Raw genomic sequence first — 18,498 nt, forward strand, 5'->3', positions numbered from 1 at the left:
ACACGGTTGCCATTGCCAAAAGTAAGATTAAAGGGGAACTATCATGAAAATGTAATATAAATATAAACGTTCTAAATATAATCAACAACTTCTGTACTGTTTCTGAAATAATCAAGTTCATCTTCACTATTCCTCTCTCAGCGTCTGTTTCTCTTCATTATCTCTTCATGCAGGAGTTGGGTGTCAGATATTCATAGACAGAGACAATATATCTTATAGGGGGCTCCTTCTGCCTAGAAGATGTATTAGAGCTCACTATTAAAATCACCAGACATCATGTCTCTCTACATGCAGGATTTGTGCAAAAGGCAGTTATTTTGTTAGATTTTGTTTGTACTGGGATCAGTTATTTCAGTGAGCGCCAATACATCTGCTAGGAAATGAACTCCCCCTATAAGATATATTGGATCTAACTGTCAATGACTATCTGAAAAAAGAAACTATGCAGAATTTTTAAATTGATTGTATTTACAAAGTTTCTTAGTATGATGAAGCTTATATTAAATTTTTATTATCGCAATAGTTCCCCTTTAAAAAAGAAACTCTCAGTCTGAAAAGCCATTCCTGCTACTCTTATTAACAGAAAGACTCTGCAACGAAGACAAACACCACATACAAAATTCCCCAACAGGTGCAGTGGTAATACAATTTACAGAATTTATTTTTGCTTGTCCATAACTGTGGGAAGCTGTTTAGCCTCCTGTTTTACATTTTCAACACAGCAACTTTAGGTGTTTATGTTATTATTGATGATCCCTATGCTACAATTGCTGTTTCAGATGTGGACGCACTTTTTACATATTAGAATTGTTTTAAGCCTATATACTGAACATAATGAATACTTGTACTTACTTGTATAAGATCTAGAATGCCAAGTTCACTTTCTGAAGAATCCACACAGAAGACAAAATATAAAGTAGCATAATGCCGATATATGAGTTTATTGTCAGATCCACCTATTAATCTGTATAAAAAATAAAAAAAAAATCAGACATATGGGAAAAAGTTTGCCAATTTTTTATTCAAATATTAAGTGTTACCAATTGCAATTGAAACACATTAGGAAATTGCTGAATGGATGTCATATAAGTTTTACAGGTGAATCCCATTTGGACATATATCTCTTTCTAAAACTAACATGTTCATAAGCATGATACAGAAATTAGACGTTATAATTATAAAAACTATTTTTTTTTTATCTTGCCCACTCCTGCACCTTGAGCCTCATTCCCTTCCACTTTAGATTGTAAGTTATTTTTGCAAAGGTCCTTCCACACATTTTGTTCTGGTACTGGTTGTTATGCATGTAACTCTGTATGTTATATATTATTCATGTGATTTCTTTGTATATCGTTATCTTACAGTGCTGCACAATATGTTGACTCTCTGAAAATACATGTTAAAGGGCATGTAAAGCCAAAAAAATAAAATCCCATTTTTAATGTGTACCATTTTTATAAGAGACCTGACTGTATGCAGTGAAATTCTCCCTTCATTTACTGCTGTGGATAGGAATTGTCAGACGGTCCCTAACTGCTGAGCAGGGAAACAATCATACTTATGAACAGCAGGGGGAGCCCCCGCCTTACTTACCAGTCATGCAGAACTCAAGCAGCTTTGTTTACGACGATCCCTAAGCAACCCAGACCACACTGAGCATGTGCACTTAGTGTTAGTCTTGCAAAGATGTTTAACAAAGTTACAAGATGGTGACCCCCTGTAGCCAACTTTGAAAGCATAAATTATTTGTTTGATTAGGCTTGTGGTGCAGTAAGTTCATGTTTATATTTAGTATACAAAATACAGCATTTCTAGCCTTATTTTATTTTAGACTTTACATGCCCTTTAATAAAAATACATTTAAATGCAATTATGACTTAAACGGGCTTCTGTATGTAAGTTTGCGCTGGCTTTTGGCTGACATTGCCATTTTAGCATCGTTCAAGGGAAAAGCTAATGTTGCTGGAATAAAAGGTTTGTAGCAGTGTTCACTTATAAGGGCCTCAACTGAGATCTCAAAACACTTACAAGCCTCCTTCTAAGAAATTGCAAACATTTTCATCTCTTTTGGATACCAGGTGGAATGTTTCTCTTACAATCTGTTGTTGTGTATCTTCACTCTGCAGATAAAAATAACAATCAACGTCACTGTTTAAAATTGCCACCTTCAGATATATTAAGAACAATTCAGTACGTACAATTCTGGAAAGACCAATAAAACAAAAGGCTTGATATATTAAAATATATCTGCACATAAAAATAAATCTTCCTTTAAACAGGCATTCCTTTTTTTCATAAAAATGTGTGGGCGTTTTTTGTTTATCCTTTAGGTACAGAACACGCTGAAAGACATCTTAAAGGAACAGTTCAGTGTAAAAATAAAAATTGGGTAAATAGATAGGCCGTGTAAAATAAAAAAAATGTTTCTAATATAGTTAGTTAGCCAAAAATGTAATGTATAAAGGCTGGAGTGACTGGATGTCTAACATAACAGAACACTACTTCCTGCTTTGCAGCTCTCTAACTGCACGTTAGTGTCAGTTGGGCTCATTTATAAACACTGGGCCAATTTGCTTCTGGGCAGTAATCCATAGCAACAAATCAGATGTTTGCTTTCAGTGTTCACCCTGCAGCTGACTGAAAAAAAGCTAATCACTGATTGGTTGCTATAGGTTACTCCCCAGGTGCAAATTTGCTCCAGTGTTTATAAATGAGCCCCAGTGACTTTAAGGGGGGGCACATGGGACATAACTGTTCAGTGAGTTTGCAATTGATCCTCAGCATTCAGCTCAGATTCAAAATCAACAATTATGTCCCATGTGTCCCCCTCAAGTCTCTGATATATAATCACATATACATACCAGGGACAATATGGTATCTTGATGTGCCTTTGAATTCATCTTTATGCTGCCAACTCACCCGTTACCAAATATGCTGCAGCAACAGCCAATCTGGCTCACTCCCAAAAGGAACAATTTATGTATTGAGTGACATACTTTGCATTTATCACATCTTGCTGTTAAGTCAAGCATCAGGACATCAAGAAAACCACCCCTAAGAGTTGTATTGGAGACAGAACATTTAGGAGGATCAAACCATTTAGTCAAATCAATTGCAGACTAACAGTACAGTATATCATACTGTATTTTTTTGGATACTGCCCATTTAATCACATGGGTGGGACCTGTATTCAGAGTGCTCGGGACCTGGAGTTTTTCAGATAAGTAATATTTCCGGTAATTTGGATTTTCATTCATTGGGAGGTGAATTTATCAAAGGTCGATTTTCAAATTCATGTTAATTTTTTTAACTCTAATAAATTAGAATATACTCGAAATTCGATTGGGGGGTTATTTAATAAAAAACATAGAATATCTAAAACTTGAACGAATATTACCAACCAAACTCGAATTTGACCAAACTCGAATCGAGTTTTTTCTCCGAAATGTCAGGAAGGCTAGTAACATCTTCAAATTGGTCACTAGACCTCTCCCATTGACATACATGAACTCGGCAGGTTTAAGTTGGCGAAGAGTCTAGTTAAAATTTTTTAAAAGGGCAAGGTTTGATAAATCTCGAAATTCAAATTCGAATCGAGTTTGGATTATTCACAATTCGAATTTGATCGTTTTGACCATAAAATAAATAAAGGGCAGATTAAGGAACAGTTCAGTGCAAAAATAAAAACTGGATAAATAGATAGACAGTGCAAAATAAAAAAATGTTTCTAATATAGTCAGATAAAAATGTAATGTATAATGGCTGGAGTGACTGGATGTGCAACATAACAGAACACTACTTCCTGCCTTTCATCTCTCTAAAGGTGGCCATGCACGGGCAGATCAAGCTGCCGATATTGGTCCTTTAGACCAACTCGGCAATGTCTTCATGTATGGCCAGCTTTACTCTGAGTTAGTCAGCGACTTGAAGGGGGCCACATGGAACATAACCATTCCGTGAGTTTGCAATCGATCCTCAGCATTCAGCTCGGATTCAAAAGCAACAGTTATGGCCCATGTGCCCCCCCCCTCAAGTCACTGATTGGTTACGGCCTGGTAACCAGTCAGTGGAAACCAAGAGAGCTGAAAAGCAGGAAGCAGTGTTCTGTTCTGTTATTACACATCCAGTCACTCCAGCCTTTATACATTACATTTTTGCCTAACTATATTAGAATAATTTTTTATTTTGCACAGCCTATTTATCCAGTTTTTATTTTTATACTGAACAATTCATTTTAATAAATCTGCCCCTTAGTCTTCTTAAAATTAATTTAATATTAAAAAAAGCTAAAGAGCTAAATTGTTCTGCCTCTAATAAGGATTCATTATATCTTAGTTGGGACCAAGGTCAAGGTACTTTTTTATTATTACAGAGCAAAAGGAAATCAAATTTTAAACATCTGAAATATTTGATTAAAATTGAGTCTATGGGAGACTGCCCTCCTGTAATTCAGAGCTTTCTGGATAACTAGTTTCTGAATAATGGATCCCATACCTATATATGACAGGGAGGTCTTCTAGGACTTTCCCAACCTATTAAAAATTTAAAAACATGTTGCTTCCCTTCTGCTATAATTGCTGATTATGTACAGACAGCAGTAACATTTATTACATATTTTTATAGAGACTTGTATGCAGCAATTCATTAACCGAGCGTAAAAAATATTTTTGGAATATTTAAAAGATGTGTGTTCTGAACTCTATAGGGAAGGGTCAGCAAGATAGAGGCTATAAACTCAGATGGTTTTAGATTCCAGAACATTTATCAAAGTTACTGTACACCAGCAGCCTTATTGAACTTGCTGAGTAGGTTTTTTGTAGAATCCCATTGCCAATAACATGAATTAATAATGCAGCCTGTAACCACCAGAAGGATGCAACCCAATATAATATTATTTATTTATAAACTGGCAAGTGGACTTCTGACAGCAAAAGATTAAAAAAAGCGGCTTTTATATTATATGCAAAGCAATTAACAAATCCCGTTTTAGTGATAATTACTTTTGGAAGGTGTTTGCCAAAGTGGTAAGGACAGCTGGGTAAAATGGATGTTATAATTACAGTAATAATGGTAGTGCTGAGTACAAAATCTCATTTAGTATAGATGCAATGAATAGAACAAAGAAGCAACTGTCATGCTGGTGACGATGGTCAGTCATCCGCAACCAATAAAACAAGGACCACTGGAGAACAAATAGCCAAGACTAATGAATGTCCTAAAGGATATCATTGCTGTTCCTATAAGATCATATTCATCTAAAGAAAATACTTCATTGTCAATATTGTTTTATATCGTGATGAAGTTGCCTTCTTACACATTCACACTGTGGGTTAGTAGTTCCCTCATAGCAGATACAACTATTAGGGCAAATACACATAGGCTGTTAATTTTGTTCTGCATTTAAGATGCAGTTTGTTTAAACTTTAAAATGTACAGCAACCAATAGCTGCCAGAACACAGGGGGAAATGGCTGCAGAAGATGCCCTAAGCAGTAAACAGAAGTGTAAGAATTGATTTTTCCACTGGCCATAAATCATAATCCCTGAGGGAAACACATTCAGTCCTTTGTGTTCATGAACTCACTAAATCCTATTACAGAGTCATGTGAGAAGCAGCAGTTAAAGGGACGTCTTTCCAAGCCCCTCTAGACAAAGCACCATTTGAATGTTTTGAAAAAAAACCAAAAAACATATCTTAGGGTTTTAACCGATTATTCCTGCAAAAGCTATATTTACACAGAAGGAGCATCAGAGAGATAGATAAACAGAAACAATAGGTAGCAACAACCCAAAAGATGTGAAACATAAGCAATAAGAAGAATGTCTTAAAATGAACATGGCAAACCAAATAACTCTCAACTGAGAATTATTTTATTTGAGGAAGAAAACCGCTCTACACAAAAAATATATTTCATCTAGGGAAGCTATTTGGCACATTTATTCTAGACATACACCCATTTTAGACCTTCCGAGGCTAACAGGATAGTACATAGAGGTTGAAAAGGGGTTTAATGGGGTGGCCATAATTATACTAAAAGAACAAGCAGATATTTTGTTATTCCTTTACTAGCCCTTTTAATATGGGTCTGACAGTCCCAATACAGAATCAGAGGGGCAGTTTGCAGCTGAAACGATATAAACAATAATGCTCTAAAAAGTTTTAAGTGAAAATGACACATAACTACATGACTTTTATATGTTTTCCTGTATAGAGTGAATCATCATTTTTTGGCAAACCATTAAAGAGGAAGTAAAGGTTTCTCAGAAAAATTGCCCTGTGAATAACAAGCGAGTGGACACGGCCCCTAGCAGTGCATGCTTATTTCCTATTGCCTCCCGCTGCAGAGCACACCGATTTCCAAAACATCACCGATGGGGCACACAGATGTGGCTGTGTTAGGCACTGGAGGCTCTCTCTTCTCAATGGTACAAATATATATTTATAATACACAAAAGCCATGAATATCTTGTAAATGATATAAACGGGGAGTACTGATGTCATCAGTTATAAACGGTGAGTAGCGATGTCATTGTTGTCACGTGACTCACTGAAACTTGTGTATTATAATAAATAAAGTACCCCTGTTGTAAAATATGAGGATATTAGAAGTTACCTCGGAGTTCCATGACCTGTATAAAAACACAGCCTTCTGCCTTGTGTTTTTATATGGTCATGAAACTCCTTGGTAACTTATAATATCCTTATAATTTACAAGAGGGGGTACTTTATTCACTATATGATACACAAAAGCCATGAATATCTTGTAAATTATATCCTTAGAATACACAAAAGCCATGCATATCCTCTAAATGATATCCTTATAAACGGTGAGTTCTGATGTCATCAGTTATAAACGGTGAATTCTGATGTCATTTCTGTCATATGAATCACTGAAACTTGTGTATTATAATAAAGTACCCCCAGTTGCAAAACATGAGGATATTAGAAGTTACCTCGGAGTTCCATGACCTATTTAAAAACACAGCCTTCCGCCTTGTGATTTTATATGGTCATGAAACTCCTTGGTAACTTATAATATCCTTATAATTTACAAGAGGGGGTACTTTATTGTGAGTTCTGATGTCATTTCTGTCACATGACTCATTGAAACGTGTGTATTATAATAAATAAAGTACCCCCAGTTGTAAAATATAAGGATTTTAGAAGTTACCTTGGAGTTCCATGACCTGTATAAAAACACTCGGCCTTGTGTTTTTATATGGTCATGAAACTCCTCCTTTTAATATCCTTCTATTTTACAAGAGGGGGTACTTTATTCACTATATAACAAACAGTTGCCTTTTTTTTTTTTTTTTTTTTTTTTTAAGGGTTCTAACAGTATCTCTATGCATACGGAAAGCCTTTACTTCTCCTTTAAATAAAGGTTTTTGTCTCACAGCACCTCAATCTTCCAGACATACCAGCAAAAAGACAAGCTAGAGCAGGGGTAGCGAACATGCGGCTCTTCATCCTGCTTGCTGCGGCTCAGTCTTTCGGCTCTGCCTGTTAGGTCGTATTTACAGCCCTCGCACCTGCTGGTGGCTTCTTGAGTGTGCGACCGCGGTAAGCACACTCAAGAAGCCACCAGCAGGTGCGAGGGCTGTATAGATGTCTCAGGAGTGACAGGCAAGACTGAGCCACAGCAAGATGATTCATCATGGTCCTTACCACGGTCACACACTCAAGACAAGAGTGACGATCAGCATGGAGCTTCAGAAACAGAAGTCACATTAAACAGATGAGAACACTAGCATTTAATAGGGCTATTCAGTGTTTAATTTATTTCAAAGTAGCCCTGCATATACACAATGCACTTCTGTTTGTTGTATTCTGTTGTTGTAACAGTTAAAATTAAAAAAAGGTTAAATAAATTTTATAAGCTGTGTTATGTTTTGCGGCTCCAGACTATTTTTCTTTAGTGGGAGGGGGGCAAAATGGCTCTTTTGATAGTAAAGGTTGCTGACCCCTGAGCTAGAGTATACATGAAGAAAGAAAAAAACAAGGAGAGGTTATCAGAGATGAGGGGACCCTTGGAAATAAAAATAATTCAGTCGATCAGTATAAATAGTTTACATAAAAAAAGGAGAATCAGAACTGCAGCAGACTGGGATGGGTGCAGTGCTACAATGGCAGGAGGGCAGCAGGCTGGACATCAGTATACTCATTGACAATATCTAAAAACTATTACACAATATTTTATTCAATTGTGCTCTAACTACAAGATTCCAGGACCAACTCCCCGTCTACCCCCTACACTTAAACTTGCCCAGAGATTAACTGATAAAGGACCAGAAAAAAACAGGTGGCTTTTTTATGAGTTTACATACAAGATACGGTCACCTATTTATATTAACTATATTTGTAACGGTATATGAAGGGTGAGCGTATACAAATATAATTAATATAACTAGGCCCACACACAAGCTCTGCAGAATACAATGGGCTGAGTTGTTACAGAGAAAGATAAACAGTTGAATGGGATTCTCAGGCTGGCATAAAGCACTATCCCAATCAATTGAGTAACATATAAAACAGCACATATGTTATAAAAGAACAGCTTATTCTTAGCTGTTGGTCAGACAGGATTTGGAAAAATAGATTTCCACCTTCGAGGGGTACTGGTCCTTTAAAAGGGCACCATCAGCCTCATACAAGTCGGATATTAAGGCAAATGCATCTTCGTCTAATTATTAAAAAAGGGGGGAGGGGTAATTGGAGAGTGACCCCAGGGAAGGCGGAGACAAGACTCACATAGTGTTGGTAGAACTTGCACAGCCGGGGCTTGCCATGGTTGTTGAAGATGAGGATGGCTTTTATCATGATGCTGCGTCGCAGGCGCTACCAGAGAACAGCAAAATAGGTAGAGTGTCAGCTCTTAGGAACCGATAATCCTTTGTTTAATGACACACGAGCCCTTGCGCCCCAGCTCAGTCTCCAGGGCTGCGAGTCGCCCTCACATCGATACCAGACCCGCTGCCACTTCCCGAGACACGTCACTGTGTCACAAGAAACCGCACTGGCCAATCCTCGTGTTCCTGCCAAAGCTTTAGTCTGGTTAGCTGTTACCTCGCGGGATTTTTACGTCACAGTAGCTTAGACGGGGAGTAACGAGGGTCAAATAAGGAAACTGGCGCAAGACAGGAGCTGAGCTGTTGTACTAGTCATGTGCCAAGGCCAGAGGCTTTTTTTTTATTATACCCGTCCTGACTTACTCAACAGTCTGAAAAAGCTGATGGCTTTGCCTTGGGTGTTAGTACTATTTGGGCCAGCTCTGGGTTAAAGGGCACCTGCATACCTACCCACTGTCCCATCATGTTTAGAGGGACAGTCCCTCTTTTGAACCTGCAGTCCCCTATTTGTATTGGAAAGTCCCGTTTTTCTCTGCACTGAACAGCCAGAAAAATGTTTCTCACTTAATTGACTTTTGGCCCAGAACAGCCACCAGGTGCACTTGGAAACCTTTGTAACAATATAAGATAACAGGTCTCTTGGGTAAAGTTAGACTCACAGCTTGAAGTGCAATTCACCTTCATTAGTAAAACTGTAATAACTGGAAAAAAAACCACAGAAATGTGTTCAAACTTTCATAACCTGGCAAATTTTGTAAAATGAACATGGTAATTTGGGGGTGTGGCCACAATAATGTGCGTGGTCAAAAAAAATTTGCTGCTTGTTTTTTTTGCCCCATGAAAGGTGCAAGCTCGCACTCCAGTTGGGAGACGTTAGTTTTTCCCAAAAAAATTGTGTGTGCACTAGGATGCACACGCAGACAAGGAGGAATAGTATTACTACCTTTGCCATCGGCTAAACCTGAATAAAGGAGGCATAGGCCGGTAAAAATGATGGTTGATCCCAATGTTATTAATAGGCAAAAAAGATAAATATATAGGAAGGCCGGTATTTTTTTCAGAAAAGGTGGCAACCCTAGGCGTGGCAGATAGAATTAGGGGTGGAGCTAAGGTTGCCATCTGGTCGGTATTTTACCCACCTGGCCAGTAAAAATTATGCTTCACCCTAATATTATTAATAGGGAAAAATGTAAATATATTTTTTTCTTAAAGGAGAATTCAATCCTTTAGCAAAAAACTCATACCCACCCCACGTAGACCATACCTCCGTTTTGAGCGTGACAGTCCCGCTTTTGATAGCTCAACCCGCTGTCAAAGTTACGAGATTCTCTTTGATCTGCTGCACTGAACAGCCAGAAACAGATACAAAATTTCTAACTTAATTAGGTCTTAAAGGGATACTGTCATGGGAAAAAAAAAAAATTTCAAAATGAATCAGTTAATAGTGCTGCTCCAGCAGAATTCTGCACTGAAATCCATTTCTCAAAAGAGCAAACAGATTTTTTTATATTCAATTTTGAAATCTGACATGGGGCTAGACATTTTGTCAATTTCCCAGCTGCCCCAAGTCATGTGACTTGTGCTCTGATAAACTTCAGTCACTCTTTACTGCTGTACTGCAAGTTGGAGTGATATCACCCCCCCCAGCAGCCAAACAAAAGAACAATGGGAAGGTAACCAGATAACAGCTCCCTAACACAAGATAACAGCTGCCTGGTAGATCTAAGAACAGCACTCAATAGTAAAAACCCATGTCCCACTGAGACACATTCAGTTACATTGAGAAGGAAAAACAGCAGCCTGCCAGAAAGCATTTCTCTCCTAAAGTGTAGGCACAAGTCACATGACCAGGGGCAGCTGGGAAATTGACAAAATGTCTAGCCCCATGTCAGATTTCAAAACTGAATATAAAAAAATCTGTTTCCTCTTTTGAGAAATGGATTTCAGTGCAGAAATCTGCTGGAGTAGCACTATTAACTGATGCGTTTTGAAAAAAAACATGTTTTCCGATGACAGGATCCCTTTAAGAATATAAGCTTTTGTAACAGTTTGATAAGATAAGAACGAAGACTCACAGCTTAAAGGGCAATTCACCTTTATTTGCAAAACTGTAATAACATATAAAAACCACAGAAATGTGTTCAAACTTTCATAACCTGCCAAATTATGTAAAATGAATATGGTAATTAGGGGTGTGTCCACAAAAATGGGTGAGGCTATGCACGACAAATCTTTTTGTCCCTCTTTCTGTTTCCTAAATGTTGAAAGGTATGTCCCCTCCCTCCTCCCCCAGCCTAACTGCCCCCCCCTCTCGGGAAATGCCCCTAACTTTTTACTTACCCCTCAGCGCAGACAACAAAGTTCAGGGTTGAATTCTCCTTTAAAAAGGTGGCAACCCTAGGTGGAGCATGACGGCTCCACCCCCAATCAGAGGCGGACACAATGATGTCAGTGGAGTTATGATGTGGGTTATCACTTAGACACAACTGGCTGGATTTCTGTCCAGTTTTTTCAATGTTTTAAATGGGACAGAAAGTTTTGAATGGACAGCCCTTTAAAAAACTGAGATGTCCAGTTGAGGCAATAGGGTTGCCACCTGTCCAGGGCCGCTCCAGCAGCGAGCGGCTGGTTACAAGGGGCGACAAAAAGCCGCCTCTTGTAACTTTAAGAGCCGAATTTCCAGGGTTTAAACCGGGAATTCGGCTCCACTAATGCAAAGAGCGCAATTACGCTCAATGTACTAGTGATGCTGCCCCCTTTTGACCCACTCTGACGCTGATTTTTAAGCGCGGAGAGGGAGGGCAGCAGCCCCAGGATCGACGCTGCACCTGTCCGGTTTTAACCTGGACAGCCCGGTATCAAAACTTCATATCCGGTTTTCGGTTTTCCAAATTAGGAAGACCGGGCAGGATTCCCCATGATTGACAGCGATCGTCCAATCACCGTGTCATAGCCCCCGACGTCACGACCCGCCCCTGCCGTGTCACAGCCCTGCCCCCTCTACATCATGGCCCCGCCCCCTGCCCGGTCTCCACTGAGCGAATAGGTGGAAACCTTCCTCTATCTATTCTGTCCAATGAGTAAGACCAATCCTTTAACTTAAGGTATGGGATCTACAGTATTATACAGAAATCAGTTACTTGATAATAACTAAGCCATGCTGAGGTGACTATCTTAGTATTTAAATGTTTTTCATTTACTGGCCAGATTATTGTTCAGGTTTCACAAGGCGGAAAACTGAACAGAAATCTGAGATCTGAACAGGTCTTAGAAAAACTGAACTGTTCAGGTCAAAACCAAACAGGTGGCAACCCCAAGGATGAAGCATCCGGTGTGGAGCAGCCATTTTGAGGACACTGTTATGATGATAAGCTTTGCATTATGCCAACATTTTGTTTATGTACCAGAATGGGGGACCTGATACCCATGCCCATACACTGACAATTAGATGGTGAGGAGGGAGTTGGAATGTGAGAGTGCAAGGACATCTAGGAAGTGTGGAATAGAAAGTGAAAGTAATTGCCTGTCCCTCATCTATGCCTAAGGCATGAGGGGCAGGCAATATATGATTGACAGAAGAGATGCTTAAACAAGTTTATAACAGGTAGGGATGTTTAAATAAAAAGCAATTTGGGTTGCATGTTTACTTTGAAAAGGACTTTTATTATACAGCTTTTTTATGTGTAGGTGTCCAGTCCTCTCTAAAGAAAAAACATTTATTGCATCAAACAACTCAAATGTAAAACCCTGCTTCATGTAAATAAACCTTTTTCTTAATTATATACTTTTTTGGTTGTTTGTGTCATTGGGTAATCCTAATTAGAAATTTGTCATTTTAAGAAATAAGTGTTGCCCCCCTGGGATCCATTCATGGCGCACACAAACAAACCATACATGTTAGGTCACATGAGCCAATTAACAGAGAAAGTTCTGTCTTTATATTAATATCAGTGGTCTTAATAGTTTCACTCCCAATATCCATAGGATTACCAAACTACATGGTAAGTAAAAAACCCAGAATATAAATTGTGCAAACCAGAAACTCTGTTTTGGGTATTCATAAATCATCTCAAAAGTTGAAATTTACATTGCTAGCCCCTAGAGATGTAAAGTTGAATGTCTGGACCCTTCCCCCAAACCAAACAGCTGGCTCTGCACCACTGCATATTATGTAAATGAAAACAGGAGGGACACAATAAGGTATCACAAGCTTTGTGCCAGGTGGAGACCTCTAGCAGCAGACTTCACTTCTACTGTCTCTATATTTACACCACTCCCACTAGCACTTGGTTGCATAGACAAAATATTGTATCAATGAATGTATAATATTTATTTAATACAATTATACTATATATTGACTGGGTACAAAAAATATTTTGCTGATATAGACCCCAAACTATAACTGAATGTTAGAGTTTTATTACAAAACCACACATTGATCAGGTTTTTGTTGTAAAAGTTTGTAAACCTAGCACCAAATACTAGTAATAATAGTAGTAGTTAGATATTTTTAATATTAAAAAAGGAAGGCACCCCCCCCTCTGGGGTAAATTGGAGAGGCTTCAAATGGGGTTATACTGTATATTGACTTAAAAGGTTGAACTTGATGGATGTGTGTCTTTTTTCAACCTAACTTACTATGTTACTATGTAGTATTGATCTAGCACCTAACTGCATAAGTTGTGATTTGATGTCTGTGACTGTACTACCCTTTAAGGAGAACTAAACCCTAAAAATGAATGCTGCTAAAAATGCCATATTTGTATAGTGAATTTGTTGCACCAGAGTAAACTTTCAGCTTTTCATTAAGAACAAAACCAAGAGTGTGAGTTCCTCCAAAAAGTGATCAGGCAGTGGGTAAAAAAGTACAAAAGTTTATTAGGACATGGAGAACTAAACCCTAAAAATTAATATGGTTAAAAATGGCATATCCTATATACTGCAACAGCCTAAAATTTCAGCTTCTTAGTAGCAGCAATGATCCAGGACTTCACAGGGGGTCACCATCTTGGAAAGTGTCTGCCACACTCACATGCTCAGTGGGCTCTGAGCAGCTAAGCTTAGGGGTCGTCCCAAATTATCAAGCAGAAAATGAGGTTGGCTGGTAATATAAGCTGATGCTGCAAGGCTGATTATTAAATTCTGATGCTAATTGGACTGGTTTCTATGTTGTTATGTGGTAATCATCTGCATTAATTATTAATCAGCATTATGTTATGACAGGGGGAAGATTTAGTGAGGGTCGAAACTCGATTTGAGTTTTAATTTGAATTTCTAGATTTATCATACTCTGGCCCTTTAAGAACTCAAATTCGACTATTTGTCACCTTAAACCTGCCAAATTGCTGTATAAGTCAATGGGAGAGATCCAGGGATCAATTTGGTTATGTTTGCATCCAGTGGCATAACTAGCTGTTACTGGGCCCCATTGCAAATTAATTTTAGGGCCCCCAGCATATTCAGAGGTTGCCCTGTTTTGCCAAAATATATAGAAACTGCTCATTAGTTAGGGCCTCATGGGGCCCCTTTTAACTACTGGGCCCCCCTGCAGCCGCCCCTGTTTGCATCCTTCCTGACATTCGAGTTTTTTTTTGGAGATAAAAACTCGAATCGAGTTCTTTAAATTCAATTTCAGTTTTTCTAATTTGAATCAAATTGGATTTGAGTTTTCGGGTTGATTCAATTTGTTCAAGCTAAAAAAATTTGATTTTATTGGTAAATTTTGATTCGTTGAATTTAGAGTTTATGGGCGTTTTAACAAACTTTCGACCCTTGATAAATGTGCCTCATATTCTATGGGGCAGATTCACTAACTTCGAGTGAAGGATTCGAATGAAAAAAATTCGAATTTCGAAGTATTTTTTGGGTACTTCGACCATCGAATTGGTTAAATTCGTTCGAATTCGAACGAAATCGAACGAATCGAAGTAAAAATCGTTCGACTATTCGACCATTCGATAGTCGAAGTACTTTCCCTTTAAAAAAAACTTCGACCCCCTACTTCGGCAGATAAAACCTACCGAAGTCAATGTTAGCCTATGGGGAAGGTCCCCATAGGTTTGCTAACCTTTTTTTGATCGAAGGATTTTCCTTCGATCGTTGGATTAAAATCGTTCGAATCGTTCGATTCGAAGGATTTAATCGCTCGATCGAACGAAAAATCCTTCGATCGATCGCTCGCAGGATTAGCGCTAAATCCTTCGACTTCGATATTCGAAGTCGAAGGATTTCAATTCGAGGGTCGAATTTCGAAGTATTTTTAACTTCGAAATTCGACCCTTAATGAATCTGCCCCTATGTGTACATTATATTGTGAGTGGGTCCCTAAGCTCAGTAAGTGACAGCAGCACAGAGCATCTGCAGTGAATCAGCAGAAAAGAAGATGGAGAGCTACTGGGGCATCTTTGGAGACACAGATCTTCACTGCTAAAGGACTGTGGTTGCCTTGGGCTAGTACAGAAGCCCAAAATATAATGTACAACATTTCTAGCTACTTCTTTAGTTAGGCTTTAGTTCTCCTTTAAGGGTTTAAATGCCAGGGAACTCCTTACCAGGCCACTTGGATGATTGGTGAAACGTTTTCAAGAACAGAAAGTCTCAATCAACACGTGGATTTTCATGGATGGCATTTGGCCACTGGAAACATAATACTTCAAGAGTTCAAAGAAGGTAAAGAATTGTTACTACTACAAATGCAAACCTTTGCTACAGTTTATTTACAGCCTATTTTCACATTTTTTGCAGCTTTTATCAAGGGCCGAAGTGAATTTTCGAAGTAAAATCTTCGAATTTCAAAGTAATTTTTGGGTACTTTGACCATCGAATAGGCCAAAATTCGATTCAAATTGAAAAAACTGCAAAAATTCGACCACTCAAAAACTTTGACTTTGACACTTCGCCACCTTAAACCTGCTGAATTGCTGTTTAGCCTATGGGGGACCTCATAGAACCTATCTGTGATTTTTGGGCAAGTTTTGTAAAATCCTTTGAATCGTTCAATTCGAAGGATTGAATTGTTCGATCGTATGATTTTACTTTGATCGAATACGCCCGCTTTCGCTGGAAAAGATACTATCGAAGTACTCCAATTCGATGGTCGAATTTTGAAGTTTTTTAACTTCGAAATTCGATCCTTGATAAATATGCCCCCAAGTGTTGGTGCCACACAGAATATTGTAATGAAAGTTACAATATACATCATTCTGCATTTTCAATGCATGCATTAACATGTTCCTTTTGGAAATTGAATGTAACTTCCTGAAAATAGATCAGGATAGAAATTGTGCAAAACGAGAGAGTAGATAAGGACATTATTTAAATTGGGTAAATAAAGAATACCAGTTATTAGCCGTTATTTATTGGATCTGTGGATTTATTTATTTTAGTTTATGTGAGAAAGCAGCAAAACACCCAGGGAAAGAATAAACGAATAGATGTTGGCTGTAACAGTGTAGCAATTGCTATTGATGATTATGATGATGAAGATTATAAATAAGCCAATGAAACAGAAGTACCGGCACACGAGGCTTAAGTTTGCAGGATAAACCTTGCTTTATTTCTAGTGCGGAAATAAAGCAAGGTTTATCCTGCAAACATAAGCCTCGTGTGCCGGTACTTCTATTTCATTGGATTATTAGGAGGACGCCGAAGCCTCCATTACTGAGCGCCAGGCGGCTATTTGAAAGGGCTGTTATGGGTGTGCGTTTGTTCATACCTGTTTCAGTGATTATTAATAAGCACCAACATGTTCTGCAGCATTCTACAATAAATAGATTATACATTATATAATATACATTAAACATACACCAAATAGACAATAACTGTAGTGACAGGGGTTATATTTATCAAAGAGTGAAGTTAGAGATCACCACAGTCCTCTGGAGTGAAATCCCACCACTCTCCATTCATTTCTATGGGATTTTTAAAGGAGTATTTATCAAAGGGTGAAAGTTCACCAGAAATGAATGGAGAGTGGCAGAATTTCACTCTAGCTTCTCCAACTTCACTTTTTAATAAATATACCCCATAGACAGGCAGTTGGGTTTAGAAATGCAGCAGTTTAATTGAGCCACTAGATGGGGCAATTGTTGCAAACTGATAGTTGGAACATGTGTATTAGGCCCTGTGACAAGTGTATGTATATAAGTGAGACATTAGTTGAGGACTCACCTTGACAGGATTTTTTACAATTGGATTAGTCAGTCCACAGTACAATTTGTTTACTCCTGTGCACAGCTAAATTTGGACAGGGTCCAATTGCTTGACTTTAGGGAGGACATGGACACAATGCTCTCCCTTGCTGAGAGGAAGAGATGCAGCTACTTTAGGGGGCACATTTACTTAGGGTCGAATATCGAGGGTTAATTAACCCTCGATATTCGACTGTTGAAGTTAAATCCTTCGACTTCGAATATCGAAGTCGAAGGATTTAGCGATATTCGTTCAGTCGAACGATCGAAGGAATAATCGTTCGATCGAACGATTAAATCCTTCGAATCCAATCGAAGGATTTTAATCCATCAATCAAATGATTTTCCTTCGATCACAAAATTGTTTGAAAGCCTATGGGGACCTTCCCCATAGGCTAACATTGAGGTTCGGTAAGTTTTAGGTGGTGAAGTAGGGGTCAAAGTTTTTTTAAAGAGACAGTACTTCGACTATCGAATGGTCGAATAGTCTAACAATTTTTAGTTCAAATCGTTCGTTTCGAAGTCAAAGTCGCACTCAAAGTTCGAAGTAGCCAATTCGATGGTCGAAGTAGCCAAAAAAAATACTTCAAAATTCGAAGTATTTTTTATTCTATTCCTTCACTCGAGCTAAGTAAATGTGCCCCTAAATGTCAGCATAATGTCTTAAGTCTCAGGGGAACAGAAAGGGTATTTTGCAAAGTGCAGTCTTGTTTGAGATGATTTCTGCTAATTCAGTCAAGGCTTATGCCACACCTGTTTTGTTGGCCTAAGGCTAATGTCACACCTTGGATTTTTTTTTTTTCCTGCTTAGTAAACCTCAGTACAGCCAGAAACTATTCCATGTCTCTCAGCAGTGGCAGCAATGACATCTATATTTTGGCCTGAAAATGCCCATGGAAGACCAAAATTCATTCAATTAAATAATAGGCTTTTTGGCGGAGAGCCTAGAATACTCAGCATCTGCACTTAGATACAATTAAGATAAGCAAATATACGATTGTAATTATTTACAAACAAGTCACGTGGGAGAACTATGACTTGCAGCTTAAAGGGCAATTTCACCTTCATTAGAAAAACTGTTATAACACATAAAACATGGCCCTAAAACTCCCAGAAATGTGTTTAATAACCTACCAAATTTTGTAAAATGGACATGGTAATTAGAGGGTGTGGTCATAAAATGGGCGTGGTCAAACATTTTAGTCCCTCTTTCCATTTTTCAAATGTTGGGAGATATGCATTTAAAAATATCAAGGCCCTGGCAACAACGAGCATTATGCGGGACTGGGTGGTAGAACTCTTTATTTGTTAATTGGTTTAAGATTGGCCAGACCTGAGCTGGAATGACAGGTACCTACTGAAATGATTGGGCAAACAATGTTTTTATGAACTTTTGAGGGATTTTTAATTTTTAATTTAGAAGTAAATATATTTAAATAAGGCTCAGTACAAAGGATGAC

General features: G+C 38.2%; 1 protein-coding gene across 2 annotated transcripts in view; it reads right to left on the bottom strand.

The window, feature by feature from the left end:
- The window catches only part of ap3s1.S (adaptor related protein complex 3 subunit sigma 1 S homeolog), a 30,867-nt gene extending 21,783 nt beyond the window's left edge, over positions 1–9,084 (bottom strand). The window contains 3 exon segments of one of the 2 annotated variants that reach the window (NM_001086668.1): positions 853–964; positions 2,029–2,120; positions 8,752–8,975. In NM_001086668.1, coding sequence (NP_001080137.1) covers positions 853–964; positions 2,029–2,120; positions 8,752–8,820 — 273 coding nt within the window. In that variant the 5' untranslated portion in view covers positions 8,821–8,975. 2 annotated transcript variants of the gene reach the window in all.
- Between the last annotated feature and the right edge of the window lie 9,414 nt (positions 9,085–18,498).

This window comes from Xenopus laevis, chromosome 1S (assembly GCF_017654675.1).
Source record: "Xenopus laevis strain J_2021 chromosome 1S, Xenopus_laevis_v10.1, whole genome shotgun sequence".
Lineage (NCBI taxonomy): Eukaryota > Metazoa > Chordata > Amphibia > Anura > Pipidae > Xenopus > Xenopus laevis.